The sequence below is a fragment of the Lithobates pipiens genome, unplaced genomic scaffold (assembly GCF_037356315.1).
Source record: "Lithobates pipiens isolate NorthernLeopardFrog02 unplaced genomic scaffold, aLitPip1_a1.2 Scaffold_11, whole genome shotgun sequence".
NCBI lineage: Eukaryota > Metazoa > Chordata > Amphibia > Anura > Ranidae > Lithobates > Lithobates pipiens.
Genome location: NW_027507696.1, coordinates 10,573,094 through 10,588,213, shown reverse-complemented (window position 1 = coordinate 10,588,213; position 15,120 = coordinate 10,573,094). Strand labels below are relative to the sequence as shown.

General features: G+C 44.4%; 1 protein-coding gene across 1 annotated transcript; it reads left to right on the top strand.

Moving 5' to 3' along the window:
• Positions 1-2,734: 2,734 nt before the first annotated feature.
• LOC143960207 (dolichyl-diphosphooligosaccharide--protein glycosyltransferase subunit dad1) lies at positions 2,735-11,710 on the top strand. Its single transcript, XM_077468538.1, has 3 exons — positions 2,735-3,040; positions 7,760-7,918; positions 11,545-11,710. Exons 1-2 carry the CDS (start codon positions 2,830-2,832, stop codon positions 7,888-7,890), a joined length of 342 nt encoding a protein of 113 aa, XP_077324664.1. The 5' UTR covers positions 2,735-2,829; the 3' UTR covers positions 7,891-7,918; positions 11,545-11,710.
• Positions 11,711-15,120: the final 3,410 nt, after the last annotated feature.

Here is a 15,120-nt window from a genome sequence, read left to right as displayed (position 1 = left end):
ATTGCAGTAATGCCTTGTTCAGGGAGTTAAGTGTTTGCTCCGCAGAGTGGCTTAAGGTCATTGTAGTTATCTTATTGGATAGAGTGGTTTTGAAGGATTCGGAGTACAGTTTTTTCTGCGATCTGGTCCAGTGAGTTGTAGTTGCAGGCTTCCGTTTTTCGTAGGTGATGTTGGAGGTGATTTTGAATTTGATGGCGTGGTGGTCCATCCATGGCAATGTCATGTTGTCGAGTATGTTGATGTCAATGTTTTGTTTAAAGATGAGTACGGCTAGGTATTACCGAGTATTGCAGAGTATGCCTTGGAAACACCGAGGCATACACAGAGTATGGCTGGGTATGGCAGAGTATGGCTGGGTATTGCAGAGTATGGCTGGGTATTGCAGGGTATGGCTGAGTATGACAGGGTATTGGCAAAGTATTGGCAGGGTATGGCAGGGTATTGTAGAGTATTGGCAGGGTATTGGCAGAGTATGGATGGATGTGACTGCAATTGTCACAGAGCAGCGCTGTGGGCACTACAGATCCAGCCCACAGTGCTGCTGCCATTCGATCTCTCCCCTTCACTGTACAGATCAGTACACGCCGGTTGGTTTACAAGTGATCGCTCCGTCATTTGACGGAGCGATCACATTGTAAAAGGCCGCCGGGTGTACTAAGATGGCTGCCACTCCGGAGCTAGGCCGAAGCAGCGGAGCTCTCCGCTGATCATGGGGTGTGCCGATCCGAACAGGTTGACCAATTAGGATCGCGGATCGGTGACGATCCGTTGCACAACTAGTTTATATATACCATATATATTTTTTAATTAACGATCCTGCTCATCCAATCTGGAAAAAATATTACCAACAAGTGGATTGACTGCATCTTCTGAATTCATGGCCTTCGCCTACTGTCAGAAACCATGAATCAGACCGAGACAGAAGTACAATTAAATCACACTTGTTTAATAATAATAAAAATAAAGGTAAACAGAGTAAATGTAGTCAAAACCTAGCCAGAGTTCAGGAACCGGAATGGCTAGTCAGACAAGCCAGAACGTCAGGGAGCCAGAAGGCATGTCAGCCAAGCAAGTCTTTAACAGGAACACAGGAGCGTGACTCTAGAGATGTGACCAGGGCAAAGGCAGAGATCATCTGGACTGGACAGCTAAAGTAGGAAGGACTGATGAGCAGGATCATCAACAGGTCAGTTACTGTGGAGAGATAGGATCTGGCAATTAGCCGACATCTGAGCAGCCAGCTCAGAGGAGGGGTTGGGCCCAGCCCTGACAGATGCTTACTGTGGGGGTACACAACAGGAGACAGGGGCCAGGAGCTCCAGCCAGGGACCCAAGAAGAGGAGGATCAGGGCTGCTGATGTCACTGGGTGGCCTCCTCCACTTGGTAAGCATCAGCATACCAAGACGTTTTGGACAATTTCATGGTCCCAACTTTGTGGGAAGTTTGGGGATGGCCCCTTCCTCTTCCAACATGACTGAGCACCAGTGCACAAAGAAAGGTCCATAAAGACATGGATGAGTTTGAGGTGGGGGAACTTGACTGGCCTGCACAGAGTCCTGACCTCAACCCAACAGAACACCTTTGGGATGAATTAAAGTGGAGACTGTAAGCCAGGCCTTCTCATCCAACATCAGCGCCTGACCTCACAAATGTGCTTCTGGAAGAATGGATAAACATTCCCAGACACTCCTAAACCTTGTAGACAGCCTTCCTAGAAGAGTTTAAGCTGTTATAGCTGCAAAAGGTGGGCCAACTCAATATTGAACCCTACGGACTAAGACTGTGTCCCAATACTTTAGGTAATATAGTGTGTATATAATTTGGGAACTTGAATAATATATATGGCTTATGCCCCGTACACACGACCGGACTTTTCAACATCAAAAGTCTGACGGAATGATTCCGGCAGACTATTCGATCGTGTGTGGCCTGCAACGGACTTTTGATTCACAAAAGTCTGACAGACTTTAGAAATGGAACATGCTTCAAATTTTTCCGCCAGAACTCTGCCGGACCCAGAAATCCGCTCGTGTGTGTGCTAATCCGACGGACAAAAACCGACGCTCGGGCAGCTATTGGCTACTGGCTATGAACTTCCTTATTCTAGTCCAGTCATACGTCATCACGTTCGAATCCGTCGGACTTTGGTGTGATTGTGTGTGGCCAAGTCCGTTCATTCGGAAAGTCCGTCAGAACTCCGTCGAAAGTCTACCGGACTTAAGTCCTGTCGTGTACGCGGCATTAGTCCCTAGTAGTTATCGGTTGTACCTTGCAGAACTGGGCCTGTGATTTGAATCCCTGCCAGGACACTATCTGCATGGAGTTTGCATGTTTCTCCTGTGCTTGCATGGCTTCCCTCCACACTCCATGCTGGAAGGTTAATGGGCTCCTTCCTGTCTAAAATTGCTCATAATATTAGAAACGTGAGGGCAGGAACTAGTGTAATGTACAGCAGTGTGTACATTGTTGGTCCTATATAAATACCTGTAATAAACAAACTAGATCTACATATAGATGTATTGTGACCCCGAGTTGTTAGTTTAAACTCCATTCAGAGCTCTCCTTAGCGTAAGGTAGTACGAGACAGTAACTCAGAGGTTCTGACATAAACTATAACACAAAGCCGTATATAAGAGAGACGGTCATGTGGACCCTGTAAGCCAATGAATCCTCAGCTTTGACTGTAAGCATGACGGGAAATGTAGTTCTCAGGGCGTCACCTCCTCTTCCGGCCAGGGAATATGACGTGTAGTGTTCTGTAGGGGCCACGTCTGTCAGGGAGCAGTGTTTCCGGTATCTGCATTCCCGGGCTCCGGTCTTTTGCAGTCATGTCGGTGTCCGTTCTGTCCGTGGTGTCCCGCTTCTTTGAGGAATATGTCAGCTCCACCTCGCAGAAGCTCAAGCTGCTGGACGCCTATTTGCTGTATATCCTGCTGACCGGAGCCATGCAGTTCCTGTACCGCCTGCTGGTGGGCACCTTCCCCTTCAACTCCTTCCTGTCCGGCTTCACCTCCTGTGTGGGCTCGTTCATCCTGGCCGGTAAGACGGAATTCAGGGAGTGAGCCTGACAGCTTCCAGCACAAATTTCTTCCTTCAGAGGATATTGGTTGCTGGCCTTCCCATCATGTGACCAGTGAAGGGAGAACCTCTGTATAGCCATGGATCATGATGACATACACACCAGCATTGGCACACCCATATCTTCCCATAGATCAGGTTGCCCTTCTATAATGATGAGCTCAGGCGTGTTCGCGTGCTCCACGTGCAAAGCCCGCCAGGAAGTCGGCGCAGCCCTGCGCTAATCACAGGCAGTGAGACATTGCCGCGATGCGCGGCTGCAGAGAACCGCAATGTCTCACTGCCTGTGATTGGCGCAGCGCTGTGCCACCTTCCTGGCGGGCTTTGCACGTGGAGCATGCGAACACGCCTGAGCTCATCCTTATCCTTCTACATACTGGTAGCAGTTATGCCTTTCCCAAAAGATTATTTAGTCGGTGAATGTCTTCAGAGATTGAAACCTGTAAGGCCTCGTTCATACGGACATACTCCAGCCAACACTTGTAGGAGGGTCATATTTACTTGTTTAGAGATGTAAAGGTGTTGGGTGCGTCCCCATATAGGTGGTCCCATTCATGTCTTTTGGGGTAACATAGCTGCAGGGAATGCAAACATTGGCACTCTGGGATCTGCACACATAGCTGTCAAATTGGGAGCAGAGGTTATGTCTGTACAACTGCTCCATCCCAGAAGACATAAATGGGCCAACCTGCATGAGGATGCACCCAACACCTTTATATCTCTGAGCAGGTAAACACAGCTCTTATATGGGTGCACAGTGTAGTATTACTATGTGAATGAGGCCTGATAGGAAAAATCCAGCAATGGGCTTTGTATATGGGGAGCACAATGGTGAGCACTTCTGTCTTGCAGCACTCTACATGGAGTGTGCATGTTTCCTTCTGGCCTCCAAAGACATGCTGGCAGGCTAATTTGCCCTATCTATGTTGGTTCTAGTACATGGATGTATACCTGTGAGGGAGGGGCCTTGGATTGTAAACCTCCTTGAGGGCAGGGACTGTGTAAAATGTTGGTGCAATATAGAGACTTGTAATGTCACCACTCTGCTGCAGAACACGCCTTGCGGCTATGTGATGACATGAAGTGTCACATGACGCTTCATTCATGTCATCACACAGCAGTGCAGAAGGAAAAAAAACAAACAAGAAATGCACATCCTGCTACAACTCACAGTAATGGCTGTCTGTACGGTAGTAAAACCCAGTTTTGTTTTGTGTGTGTTTTTTTTTTTTTTTTTTTTTTTTTTTTTTGTGTACAGACTAATGTGAACCTGGCCTAAAGTGGTAGTTAAAGGCCTTTGGTTATGTTTAACCTACAGGCAATCCTGTAATAAGGCTTACCTGTAGGTACTCTAAATATCTCCTAAACGGTGCATGCACTCTCAAGGAATGACATAACCATGCTGTTCCTTCAGAGCCCTGCCTCGTAAACAGTGACTTACATGTGCATGCGTGGGAGTGACATCATTGCAGCTCAGCCATTTGAAGGGTGAGAGCCCGTGACTCTGGAAGGAAGACCGGGTGAAGATGGAAGCCTTGTCCGCAGTATCAGATCAGCATGCCGCTGGAGGGCTTTGATTTAAGGTGAGTTTCACATAATGTGCTAGTATCTGGTGCATACTAGCACATTATACATTGCCTTGCTGGAGAAAAGGTGTGTGGGTGTGGTGTGTTTTTTTTTTTTTTTCCCCCTCCTCCGCCCCCCATTCCCGAGTTTACCACTGCTTTAAGACAGAAGTCCTCCTGCACCAGTGATAGCTTAAAGTGGTAGTAAAGTCCGCTTTGTGATTTTTTTTTTTTTTTTTTTTTTTTTTTTTTTTTTTTTTTTAACCTACAGGTAAGCCTATAATAAGTAAAATCAATATCTCCTAAATGGGACCCACTCGCTCCTCCCCCTGTGTCAGCAGCTGCTGCGCCGTTCTCTTCCTGCTCCATCCACGGGTCATCTTCACCCCCGCTGCTCACGTTCCCCAGTTCTTTGTTGTGTCTGGAGGGCCTACGAGGCCCAGGCAGGCACTCTCCACCTTCCCTGGCAAGACCCAGCCCATCCTGTAATGGCAACTAAGGTATCTGTCACTGACATAAGCCCAGGTGCCATGGTGACCTGGCACTTGGACTTGCCGAGCCCTCTTCCCAATATACATAGCTGCTCTATACAGCCATCCATATTTATAAATGTCTGTAACTGGGTATGTGGCATTTACTGTGTAACTCCACACATGTACAGGTGTAATACTATTAGGCCTGGTTCACATTGGTGTGACACGAAAGTTGCATGATATTTACTCAAACTTTGCCCTGTAACTTTGGTCCAACTTCCATGCGACTTTAATGAACAGGATCTGATTTTGATCCAACTATGAAATGAGCGTGGCTTGTCTTTTGACCAACCAAAACAATTCCTTTGGTTCTGGTATAGATTAAACCAAATTTATGGCAGTGCGGCTGATCAGGGCCCTGCCCTGACATTCTGTCAGATCCAGTGTCTGACAGTTCTTGTATAACTTTTGAGGGTGGCCATCTGGTGATGTTATCCGGAGGCCCCGCTCCCTTGTGACATCAAAGACCCATCGTGCCGGGGGCAGGGTCTCTGGTTGAAGTCACCTGATGGCCACGCCTCATAATTTATGTAAGAACTGTCAGACACCAGAGCTGACAGAATGGCAGGAGCCAGCATCGAAGGAGGGGTGTGTGTGTGTGTGTGTGTGTGTGTGTTTTTTTTGTTTTTCCCCTTTCTTCAGCGGGACGGTGGCAAAAGACATCATGATTGACGTTGGAGCTACCACATGGGACATTAGTCATTTTTAATAAAGGACTGTCTCTTGTTTTTATTACACTACACTTTTTCTTGAGTGAGTGGGTAGTGGTACAGGCCCTTGTCCTCATCAACATCAATATGTAGACAAGGTGCTTTGGGTTGGGGGCCTGTGGCCTGCTATCGTTCAGGAGGGCGTGCTTGCCCCCCCCCCCCCCCCCCCTCGTTTTTTCCTGACTTGCCAGACCCAGGCTGCTTGCTTGGATAAGCGTCTGATATGAACCCACGCCTATTTTTATTTATTTTCTTTGTTTTTTTGTTTTTTTTTTCAATTCTTTTTTGCACTGCTAATATGGCCTCTGAAAACAAGTCGCATGTCACAAGTTGGATCAGTTAAAGTTTTTATAAAGTAAATTTTTTTTTTTATATAAAAATAACAAATGTGTTATATTTACCTGCTCTTCTCAGGTCCCTCTTTCGCTCTCCTGGCCCCTCCCTACTGTTCAGTGTAATCATAGCAAGCAGCTTGCTATGGGGGCACCCAAGGCAAGTCACAGCTCCCTGTGTCCATTCAGACACAGGGCCACGGCCTGGCCCCACCCCCTCTCTCTCCTGATTGGCTAGCTGACTTTGACAGCAGCGGGAGCCAACAGCACCACTGCTGTGCCTCAGCCAATTAGGATGGAGAGTCTTAGATGGCTGAGACACTGTGGACATCGCTGGACAGAAATGGGACTCAGGTAAGTATTAGTGGGTCTGTTGCACACCGAAAGCTTTTTATCTTAATGCATTAAGATAAAAAAAAAAAAAAAAAAAAAACTAACTTTACAACCACTTTAAGATGCTGATTCAACCAGGATGTGACTTCAATTAAATACAATGAGCTGAAATCAGACCAAGGTAGTGCAGGAACCTTTTCAAAAATCGGACTGATGCAAGCCAGACCAGTTAAGCTGGTTCTCATATGGAAAAATAGATTTTTACATGTCATGTGATTTGTGCTCTCAAAGTCGGGAGCGATTTGTCGCATCATTGTGAACCGGGCCTTAACGGCCTTTCATTACTTAGGGCACTTAAAATTAATAATTCTGGGGCTGCATGAGTGCTGCCGGGTCTGGGGAGCTACAGTTCATTGCGGGAACCATAAATACCAACATGTACTGTGATATACTGAAGCAGAGGATGATCCCCCCCTCCCTTCCGAGACTGGGCCAAGGGCAGTATTCCAACATAACTACTCCAAACACACTTCCAAGACGACCACTGCCTTGCTAAAGAAGCTGAGGGTAAAGGTGATGGACTGGCCAAGCATGTCTCCAGACCTAATGGAAGGTGGAGAAATGGAAGGTCTCTAACATCCACCAGCTCCATGATGTTGTCATGATGGTGGCCACACACAATATTGACACTTTGGGCCCAATCTGAACATTTTCACTTAGGGGTATACTGACTTTTGTTGCCAGCAGTTTAGACATTAATAGCGTGTGTTGAGTTATTTTGAGGGGACAGCAAATTTACTGTTATACAAGCTGTACACTCACTACATTTCTAGCAAAGTGTAATTTCTTCAGTGTTGTCACATGAACAGATAGAATAAAATATTTACAAAAATGTGAGGGTTGTACTCGCTTTTGTGAGATACTGTGTTTACTTAGCTACAATCATGTCTAAGCACCAAAATTCAGTTTGGCGCTTAAACAGAACTTGCATTCCCTGCTGTTGGTACCCAAACTGAACCATGCGGGAGCAAAGACAGGTCATTATATGATACTGGGAAGGAGGGGATGTTAAATGACTCTCTTGGTTTGCCAAGTAGAAGTTGTCTGATATCGCACAAACATAAGGTCAATTTAACTAGAACAGAGGGACGAGTGAACTTTATTGCGCTATTTATAAAGTAAACCATACTATCTTTTGTACTTTCAGTGTGTCTAAGAATCCAGATTAACCCCCAAAATAAAGGAGATTTCCTGGGAATCTCTCCAGAAAGAGCATTTGCAGATTTTCTTTTCGCCAACACAATTCTTCACCTGGTTGTCATAAACTTTGTTGGATGAAATTTGTGCCCCCCTTTTCGTTTGTCAGGTATGTATATTGTGAACTTAAAGAACTTTCACTTCATATTCATATTTTTCTTCAGTGTTATATCCATCTGGGGATGCATTACATGTAGTATATTCTCCCATGTTCTTATGTGCATTGAAAGCCTTGCTAGGAGGTTGCAGACAGTGCCTCCCCCTGTGGCCATCCGACAACATAGTAATGAGATGGCTTCTTGAAAATTGCTGCTTGTCTTGGCTCCAAGTGCCTCCCTGGGAGAAGCGGCAGCAAGAGGATTGCAGAGGAACAAAAGGACAAATACCAACATCCAGGTGCTACATGCTTATTTGTTAAGATAGCGGTGTAGCAGCAGTAGGAATAGCAATTGATCCACTGGACGCTGTGGAATAACCTTGGAAAAAAAAAAAAACACAAACTAGAGTGCTTATTGGTAAGTGGCCACAAGATGGTGCTAAAAGTCGTAAGTAAACTGACATAATTGATCAAAGTATTTGTAGCAGAAAAATTATCATCTGATAACAGGTATAATAGGGTTGGAAATGTTTTAGTAAGCTCACTAAACTTGTATGGTAGTGGCAAAGACAAAAGATGTTGCATACCAGCCCAAAGAGTTGTTGCAATCGACAAGGAGGAGAAGTGATATGCACTCCAATGATGTTACTGCAAGGATCAGCTCTGAAGGTACTGACATAAGGATGGTGATGTGATGCAGCGACTAGCACTGGACTGGTGCACTGGAAATTACCTCAGAGGAACTGCCGAAGAGCAGAGAGGAATGACTTTGAAAAAGCGGCATGACTGTGAAATGCATTGTAACTAGGATGTTTGTAGTTCAAGCCTTCCCCTGTGAAGTTTGTGGCTTCCCCTAAGCCCTACGGCAGTTTCTCTGAGGTCACTTCTGGTGCACCAGTTGGAGTATATATCGCTTCTCCACTTTTGGCAATCTGCACAACTCATTGGGCTGGTATGCAACATCTATTTTATTTGTATTTTTTCTTTGCCGCTACCATATAAGTTGGGTAAGCTTACCACAACATCTCCAACCCTATTGTGCCTGTTATCAGATGAATCCCTTTTTTTTTTTTTTTTTTTTTTTTTTTTTTTTTTTTTTTACATGCTCCATAAACACTCACAAAAGAATGTAATGTACAAAAACAAATGGTCAATTAGAGATTTCAACTTCATAAATCTACTTGGACATCAACTCACTGAAGAGAACCCCACCTAGTGGCTGAAAACACCACTATGACACTCCAAAGTCAGGTAGTAATAACCAACATTAAGTATTCAAAGGCATTCTACTCCAACATCTTAAACAAAAATCAGGTCTACTGGAGCCAATCCTGGTACATCAAGCCAAACCTCCCCAAACCCTGTCAAATTTAGCGTGGCATCCACAGTGTTGGTAACAAACCCGTTCATATCTTAAAGGCGTTGTAAAAGAAGAAGGTTTTTTATCTTAATGCATTCTATGCATTTAAGATAAAGGGGGGGGGGGGAACCCTGTGTGTAGCAGCAACCTGAGCTTTTTCTCTCTCCAGTGATGCCCACAAACCCCTCAGCCATCCAGTACACTCCTCCTGATTGGCTGAGACAGAACAGTGGCGCTATTGGCTCCCATGTCTGTCAAAGTCAGCCAGCCAATTGGGGAGAGGGGGAGGAGCCAGGTTGAGGCTCCGTGTCTGAATGGATACACAGAGTTCTGACTCTCTGCTTGGGTGCACCCTGTAGCAAGCTGCTGGCTGAGGGGCACTCAATGGAGGGAGGGACGAGGAGCAGCAAAGAGGGACCCAAGGAGAGGAGGGTCCAGGCTGTTCTGTGCAAAATCAACTACGCAGAGTAGGCAAGTATAACATATTTGTTATTTTATTAGTTATAAACAGCGGTAAAGCACTGCTAAAACTAGCGGCACTTTACCGGCCAACGGGCCAGCTGCCCCAGTATGAAAAGGGGCTAAGGGATGGAGGGGGGAAGTGCTTTTCTGGTGGAGGAGGATAATATTATGTACCTGAAACGAGGCCCTGGAAATGGCTTCCTTAGTAAAGGTATCCAGTATGTCCTCAAAAACTCACATAAAACAGTGCCTGGGGTCGGAAGGGATGTTTGGTTGGAATACTCTGTTAACCGTTACAAAAACAGATGCCCCGTATCTGTGTAACTTGGGACATCTCCACAGCACGTGTACGAGATCCCCAGATTATTCTTTTATGTGTTTTAATAAACTTCCTTCATTTGAAATACTTTGATGCATGCCTTTTTATTTTACAAACACTTTGATCAAGTATACCAGTTTACTTACTACTTTTAGCACCATCTTGTGGCCACTCACCAATAAGCACTCTAGTTTGTGTGATTTTCTTCTCAGGAACGGAAGGCTGCCCCTCCACCTGCATTTCTCTTGTCGCTGCTCGTCACAAGCAAGTGCTTGTTTCCAAAACAAGTGGATATCAATGCAGCCATCTCCATAAATATAAAGATAATCTTTGTATACATGAAACAGTGTTCATAAATAAATAACGCTCATCAAAAAGTGTTCATAATTGTGAAAGATCTCTATCCCACTTAAATAAGTTTGTAGCGCTGCATACAATAAGGATTATCCTTATATTTATGGTCATCCAAGGGTATTTATATACAGCTGCTGCTTTTTAGTTTTGTTTATTATTTTTTGGTTTTGGATTTTTATCGCCATTTTTCTTTTCATATAATTCTTTTAATTTTTGGATTTCAATTAACATTAAGCGCAGTGTGTGGCTACTTATTTTATTAAAACGGCCATCTCTTTGCTAGCTGCGTTTTCGAATATTCATGGGGTAATGGGTGGGGGCTTACAAAGCACATAGGAAGATGGGACAAATTGCTATATGTAATTCATTCCCTGGGGGGGGGGGGGCAGACCCCTGACAAATTAAGTGAGATCTCTCCAACATCATCTGCCAAATCATTTGTTCTTTTAACTGAGCAATAGGATTATTCCACTGTGTTTACAATAATTCTGATTTTGACATTTATCTTTCCAGAAAGTTGCCTTCATGCCAGAATTTTGGCACTTGCACCAGATATTCTTGCTCTCCCTGCCTTGCGTGTAGTAAAATAAATGTGTAACTCCTCTTTTGTTCGGAGAAATAACCTATTCCTTCAGCAGAAATATATAAATGTATAGGACTGTGTAGGGATTTTGGCAAACAATAGTGTGTTTCCTTACATTTCTCCATTCCAAAGAAACTGACATGAATCTTTCTATTCCCTTGGGGATCTGTTTGTCGCCCCTTTTTTTTTAAAACCTGTTGTAAAGGTAACCTAAAAAACAAAATGTAATTCTGTGTTGTCCACAGTGTGGCAGTGTACTTACATTATTGTTAAAGAGATTCTGCTAATACTTTATGGAGCCAGCAGAGGGCAGTGTATTCACTTTTTATTTAATTTTTTTTAACATTTCTCTTTGATAGAAATGCAAACGTATACTTTCAAATACATGGAATCTGTGTAATTGTAAACAGCTATACTCGCATGTCTACAAAAGTGAGCAAAGTGACTAAATGTAAAACATGCTTTTACTGTTATATTTACTTCTATCTGTAGACTGTTCCCCTCTTTGTTTTGTTTGTTTGTTTTTGTTTTCAACTAACACTCTGTTTCTTTTCTTTTAGTTTCCTGGGATTTTCATTTTTTGGTTGAAGGTTTACATGTTGCCTAGTATCAAGAGTCGTTTTTCTGGGACTGTGACCATGCACTACATTTTTGTTTTGGGGGCGGACACTGAGCCTTGTATGGTCTGAGATTAGAGATTTGGTCAATAAAGATGTGGCTTTCGTATATTGCTGTGTTGTTTTTATTTATGATTGTGCATTTCAGCAACTCTTATCTCTTAAACTCGAACACTAAATTGAATGGGCATTATGGTGGTAATATGGGATATCAGTGATTGTTGAGATTATGATAAACATGTGGATACACTTAACGGCAAATACAACTAGTACACAAGTACTGGCACTTGTGTACTAGTTGTGTTTCAGTGTTTATTCTTTTTTTGGTTGTAACAAATTCCAATTTCTATATCCGTAACGCACTGGGTGTTTAAGCAAAATGTACCAATCACATCCCACGATTTAGTTCTCAGAGCCTGAGTGGCCTATTTCACATTGGCATTTTCCCTTAGTAAGTGGTAAGGCTATGCAAATAAATGGACTTGGTAAGTCCCTTTTTGATGTAAGGTAAACTATGTACATGATAACTTTAGATTGACAGATCAGATCACTCAACCTCGGATATTGGATATCTGTTAATGCGCAATATTTGTGCTTTGCAGAGTGGTTAGGATTTCTGTATTGCAGGCGTAAGATGGCTGTGAGACTAAAGTCTGCCTGCAGAGTAATTTTTTTCTCCTGTGTCGATTTTCTTCTCACATGCCAAAATTTTATCTAGTGCCTATAAGGATCTTTTGTGCACGTGGTAAGGATCCTTCTACACAAACTAGGCCTGGTAAACCAAAAAAAGTTATAAAACAATTTTATATTTTTCAGAATTTCAGCTTTTGCTCCTTTTTGCACATTGGTAATATTTGAGCTGCAAGGCCATCCAATAAAGTTTTGGAGAGCATTTAATGCATCTAAAACTTTAGTCCCTTCAGTAAAAAAAAAAAAAAGTATTTAGTCAGCAAGAAAGCTGTGATTTGCCAGCTTCAGTAACTATTCATGCTATCGAATGCTGCTGCTGATAAATCCTGTATTTATCGGCGTATAACATGCACTTTCCCCCCCTGAAGATCAGGGGGAAATTATTCCTGCTACTTGGAGGGGACGCACGCTGCTGGATGACACAGCCGCGATCGCTGTGTATCTGGCGCGGTCACACACAGTCCAGCCCTCCTGGCCCGGCATTGGACCACTGCTCTGTCCATCATATAAGCCAGGCAGGACTGTGAGTGACTGAGCGCCGGATACACAGATCGCGGATCTGTGTCATCCAGCGGCGCACAACCCCTCCAAGTAGCAGGGGTTGCTGCAACTGGGTAGTTCTGTCATGCAAGGAGATTTTACCTGAATGTATGCTATATCACCTGGTGGACATTGACCATTAAAGAGGAACTGAACTGTGGTAACTAAAGAGGGCAGATGGCAGAAAGGTCAAATAACCTGTCACCAGAAATTCCCATGGTCTCCATGCAGGTTTCTTTACCCCATTACTGACTGATTCTGCCAAACAAGCTGCTAAGACCTGTGCTCGTCCCCTCCAGCACTGGCACGGCTGCAATCATCTGAAAGGGCAAGTCTGCAGATGTATACCATAGATTCTACAATAATGGGCATATTAGAGGCTGCCGATGGGCAGAGCACTGACCCTTATTTTAAAAAAAATTTTTTATTTTTTTTTTTTCTTCTTCTGAAACTTCCCTCTTAAAGTTAAGGTGCATGTTATACGCCAATAAATATATGTCAAACCAGTGATGTGTAACTGCATGGAAATGTATTGTCTAGGTACACCAGATTGACATAAAATTAGCACTGTCGTTTCTACAAAGTCAGCAGTGTGACATATGAGTGAAACACCGTCTTTCTTGAGAAAGGGAGTTTCGTCATTACACCCAACCAAAATGGTAATAGAGGCTAAATATATTTATTTTCTTACATCAGGGTACAGAGCCATAGTACATACTATGTGGGTTATAGGGCCACTGATAGGCGATGGACACTGGCACGCCCTAAGGCAAGAAGTGTACTCCCTATATAACCCCTCCCACTACTGGAAGTCCTCAGTTTTTTCGCCAGTGTCTAAGGTGTTGGTCACGAGTAAAGATGTGCTGTGCTGAGCTCCACTGGAAGCTTCCTTGCTGGGGCTAGCAATGCTGACCGGATCCATTCTGATGTCCTTTTTATGGGCTACATGGATGGTACCCGGGCCTTGTGTCCAAAGAAACAAGGTTTTGCTTGCGAATGCTTCTCTTTAGAGAGCTGGACCCTGGGATCCAGTACTTTTTGGTAGTAAGGCCATAACGTTTTTACTGGCAGGGTGCTGTTGCAGGTCCAGGATTGTGGGTAACCTGAGGTTCCCCTGTTCCTGAAGGCTTCGGAGCCCACTGTGAAGGGTGAAGATTGGGTTTTATCTCAGATAACCCTGCTGCGAGGAAAAGGTAAGGGAGGGTTTCTCAGGAATTTCTCCTATGTATAATGCTGTCATGCCTATGTGTCACCACTGGGGGCTGTATTGAGCACTCACCGACCTGATGCTGGAAACAGCGCGAAAGCCTTCGTTTCTCCTCTCCTCCGGCCACAAGCAGATCCTCCGGTAAGAAAGGGGTCTGGTTCTCCTCCTGCTCCCCTAATGTTTTTTTTTTTTTTCCTCTCCCCTTCGGAGGATTGATATGCCAAAGCAGTTTCCTTTAAAAAAAAAAAAAAAAAAAGCGGGAGACAGACCATGTCGGCCGCTCAGCGGAGGATTTACCCCCCCACCCCCATCTCTGCTGTTTCACAGGACGCCACTCGCACGGGAAAACACTTTCCTTTAAAAGGAAGGGGGGCGTAATTCGCCCAGGGGGGTGTGGCTAACGGAGTCAGACGCCAGCCACACATGCAGGAAGTTGTTAAAGCACTGTGTGTGTGTGTAGCTGCTGCTGGCTGTGGAGGGACAGAGCAGGAGGATGGCTTGTTTCAGGTCGGTGACACAGGCATTTCCCTTTGACACATTATGCTTTACCAGGCTAGGATTAATAACAGCTATTAACGCTGGACTATAGTCTAGCAGTGTACATTCTTTTGCTGGTAGTGCCTCTGCTTTATGCTTCAGGCATCCTCCTCTGAGTGGGAATGCGGCTGGTCAGATTGAGCCGTCAGGGGGAACTGTTGCAGCTGTTCTAGACACTTCAGTCCCTGTATATATCGCACAAGAGGTCTTTTCTTCTACCATTTGTAATTTGGAAAGAAGATTGATGCTATGGTATCTCCATAGTGGGGCTAAATATGTCAGATTCCCATCTAGTGCCCAGGATCCTATTATTGAGGTGCAGGAGGCTGGGGATCAGGTAGATCTTTCCAAATATTTGGAAGATACTTATTTATCCTCTTCAGAGGATCCTAATATAGAAGGAGTAGGCATCACGAGACAGGTTGCTTGCGCACTCCCTTACTAAATTGGTTCGTTCAAACTTTTTACTGCCTGCAGCGCAGGCTCTTGAGGGACCCACCTCTAATTTGGGTTCATTAGAACCTCCCCCATCTGGGAATGTTTTT

Excerpts from the sequence above, each read along its gene's own strand:
- LOC143960207 (XM_077468538.1), top strand. The coding sequence starts at position 2,830 with ATGTCGGTGTCCGTTCTGTCCGTGGTGTCCCGCTTCTTTGAGGAATAT. Across the intron at positions 3,041-7,759 it reads GGGCTCGTTCATCCTGGCCG|TGTGTCTAAGAATCCAGATT; the intron begins GTAAGACGGAAT and ends TTGTACTTTCAG.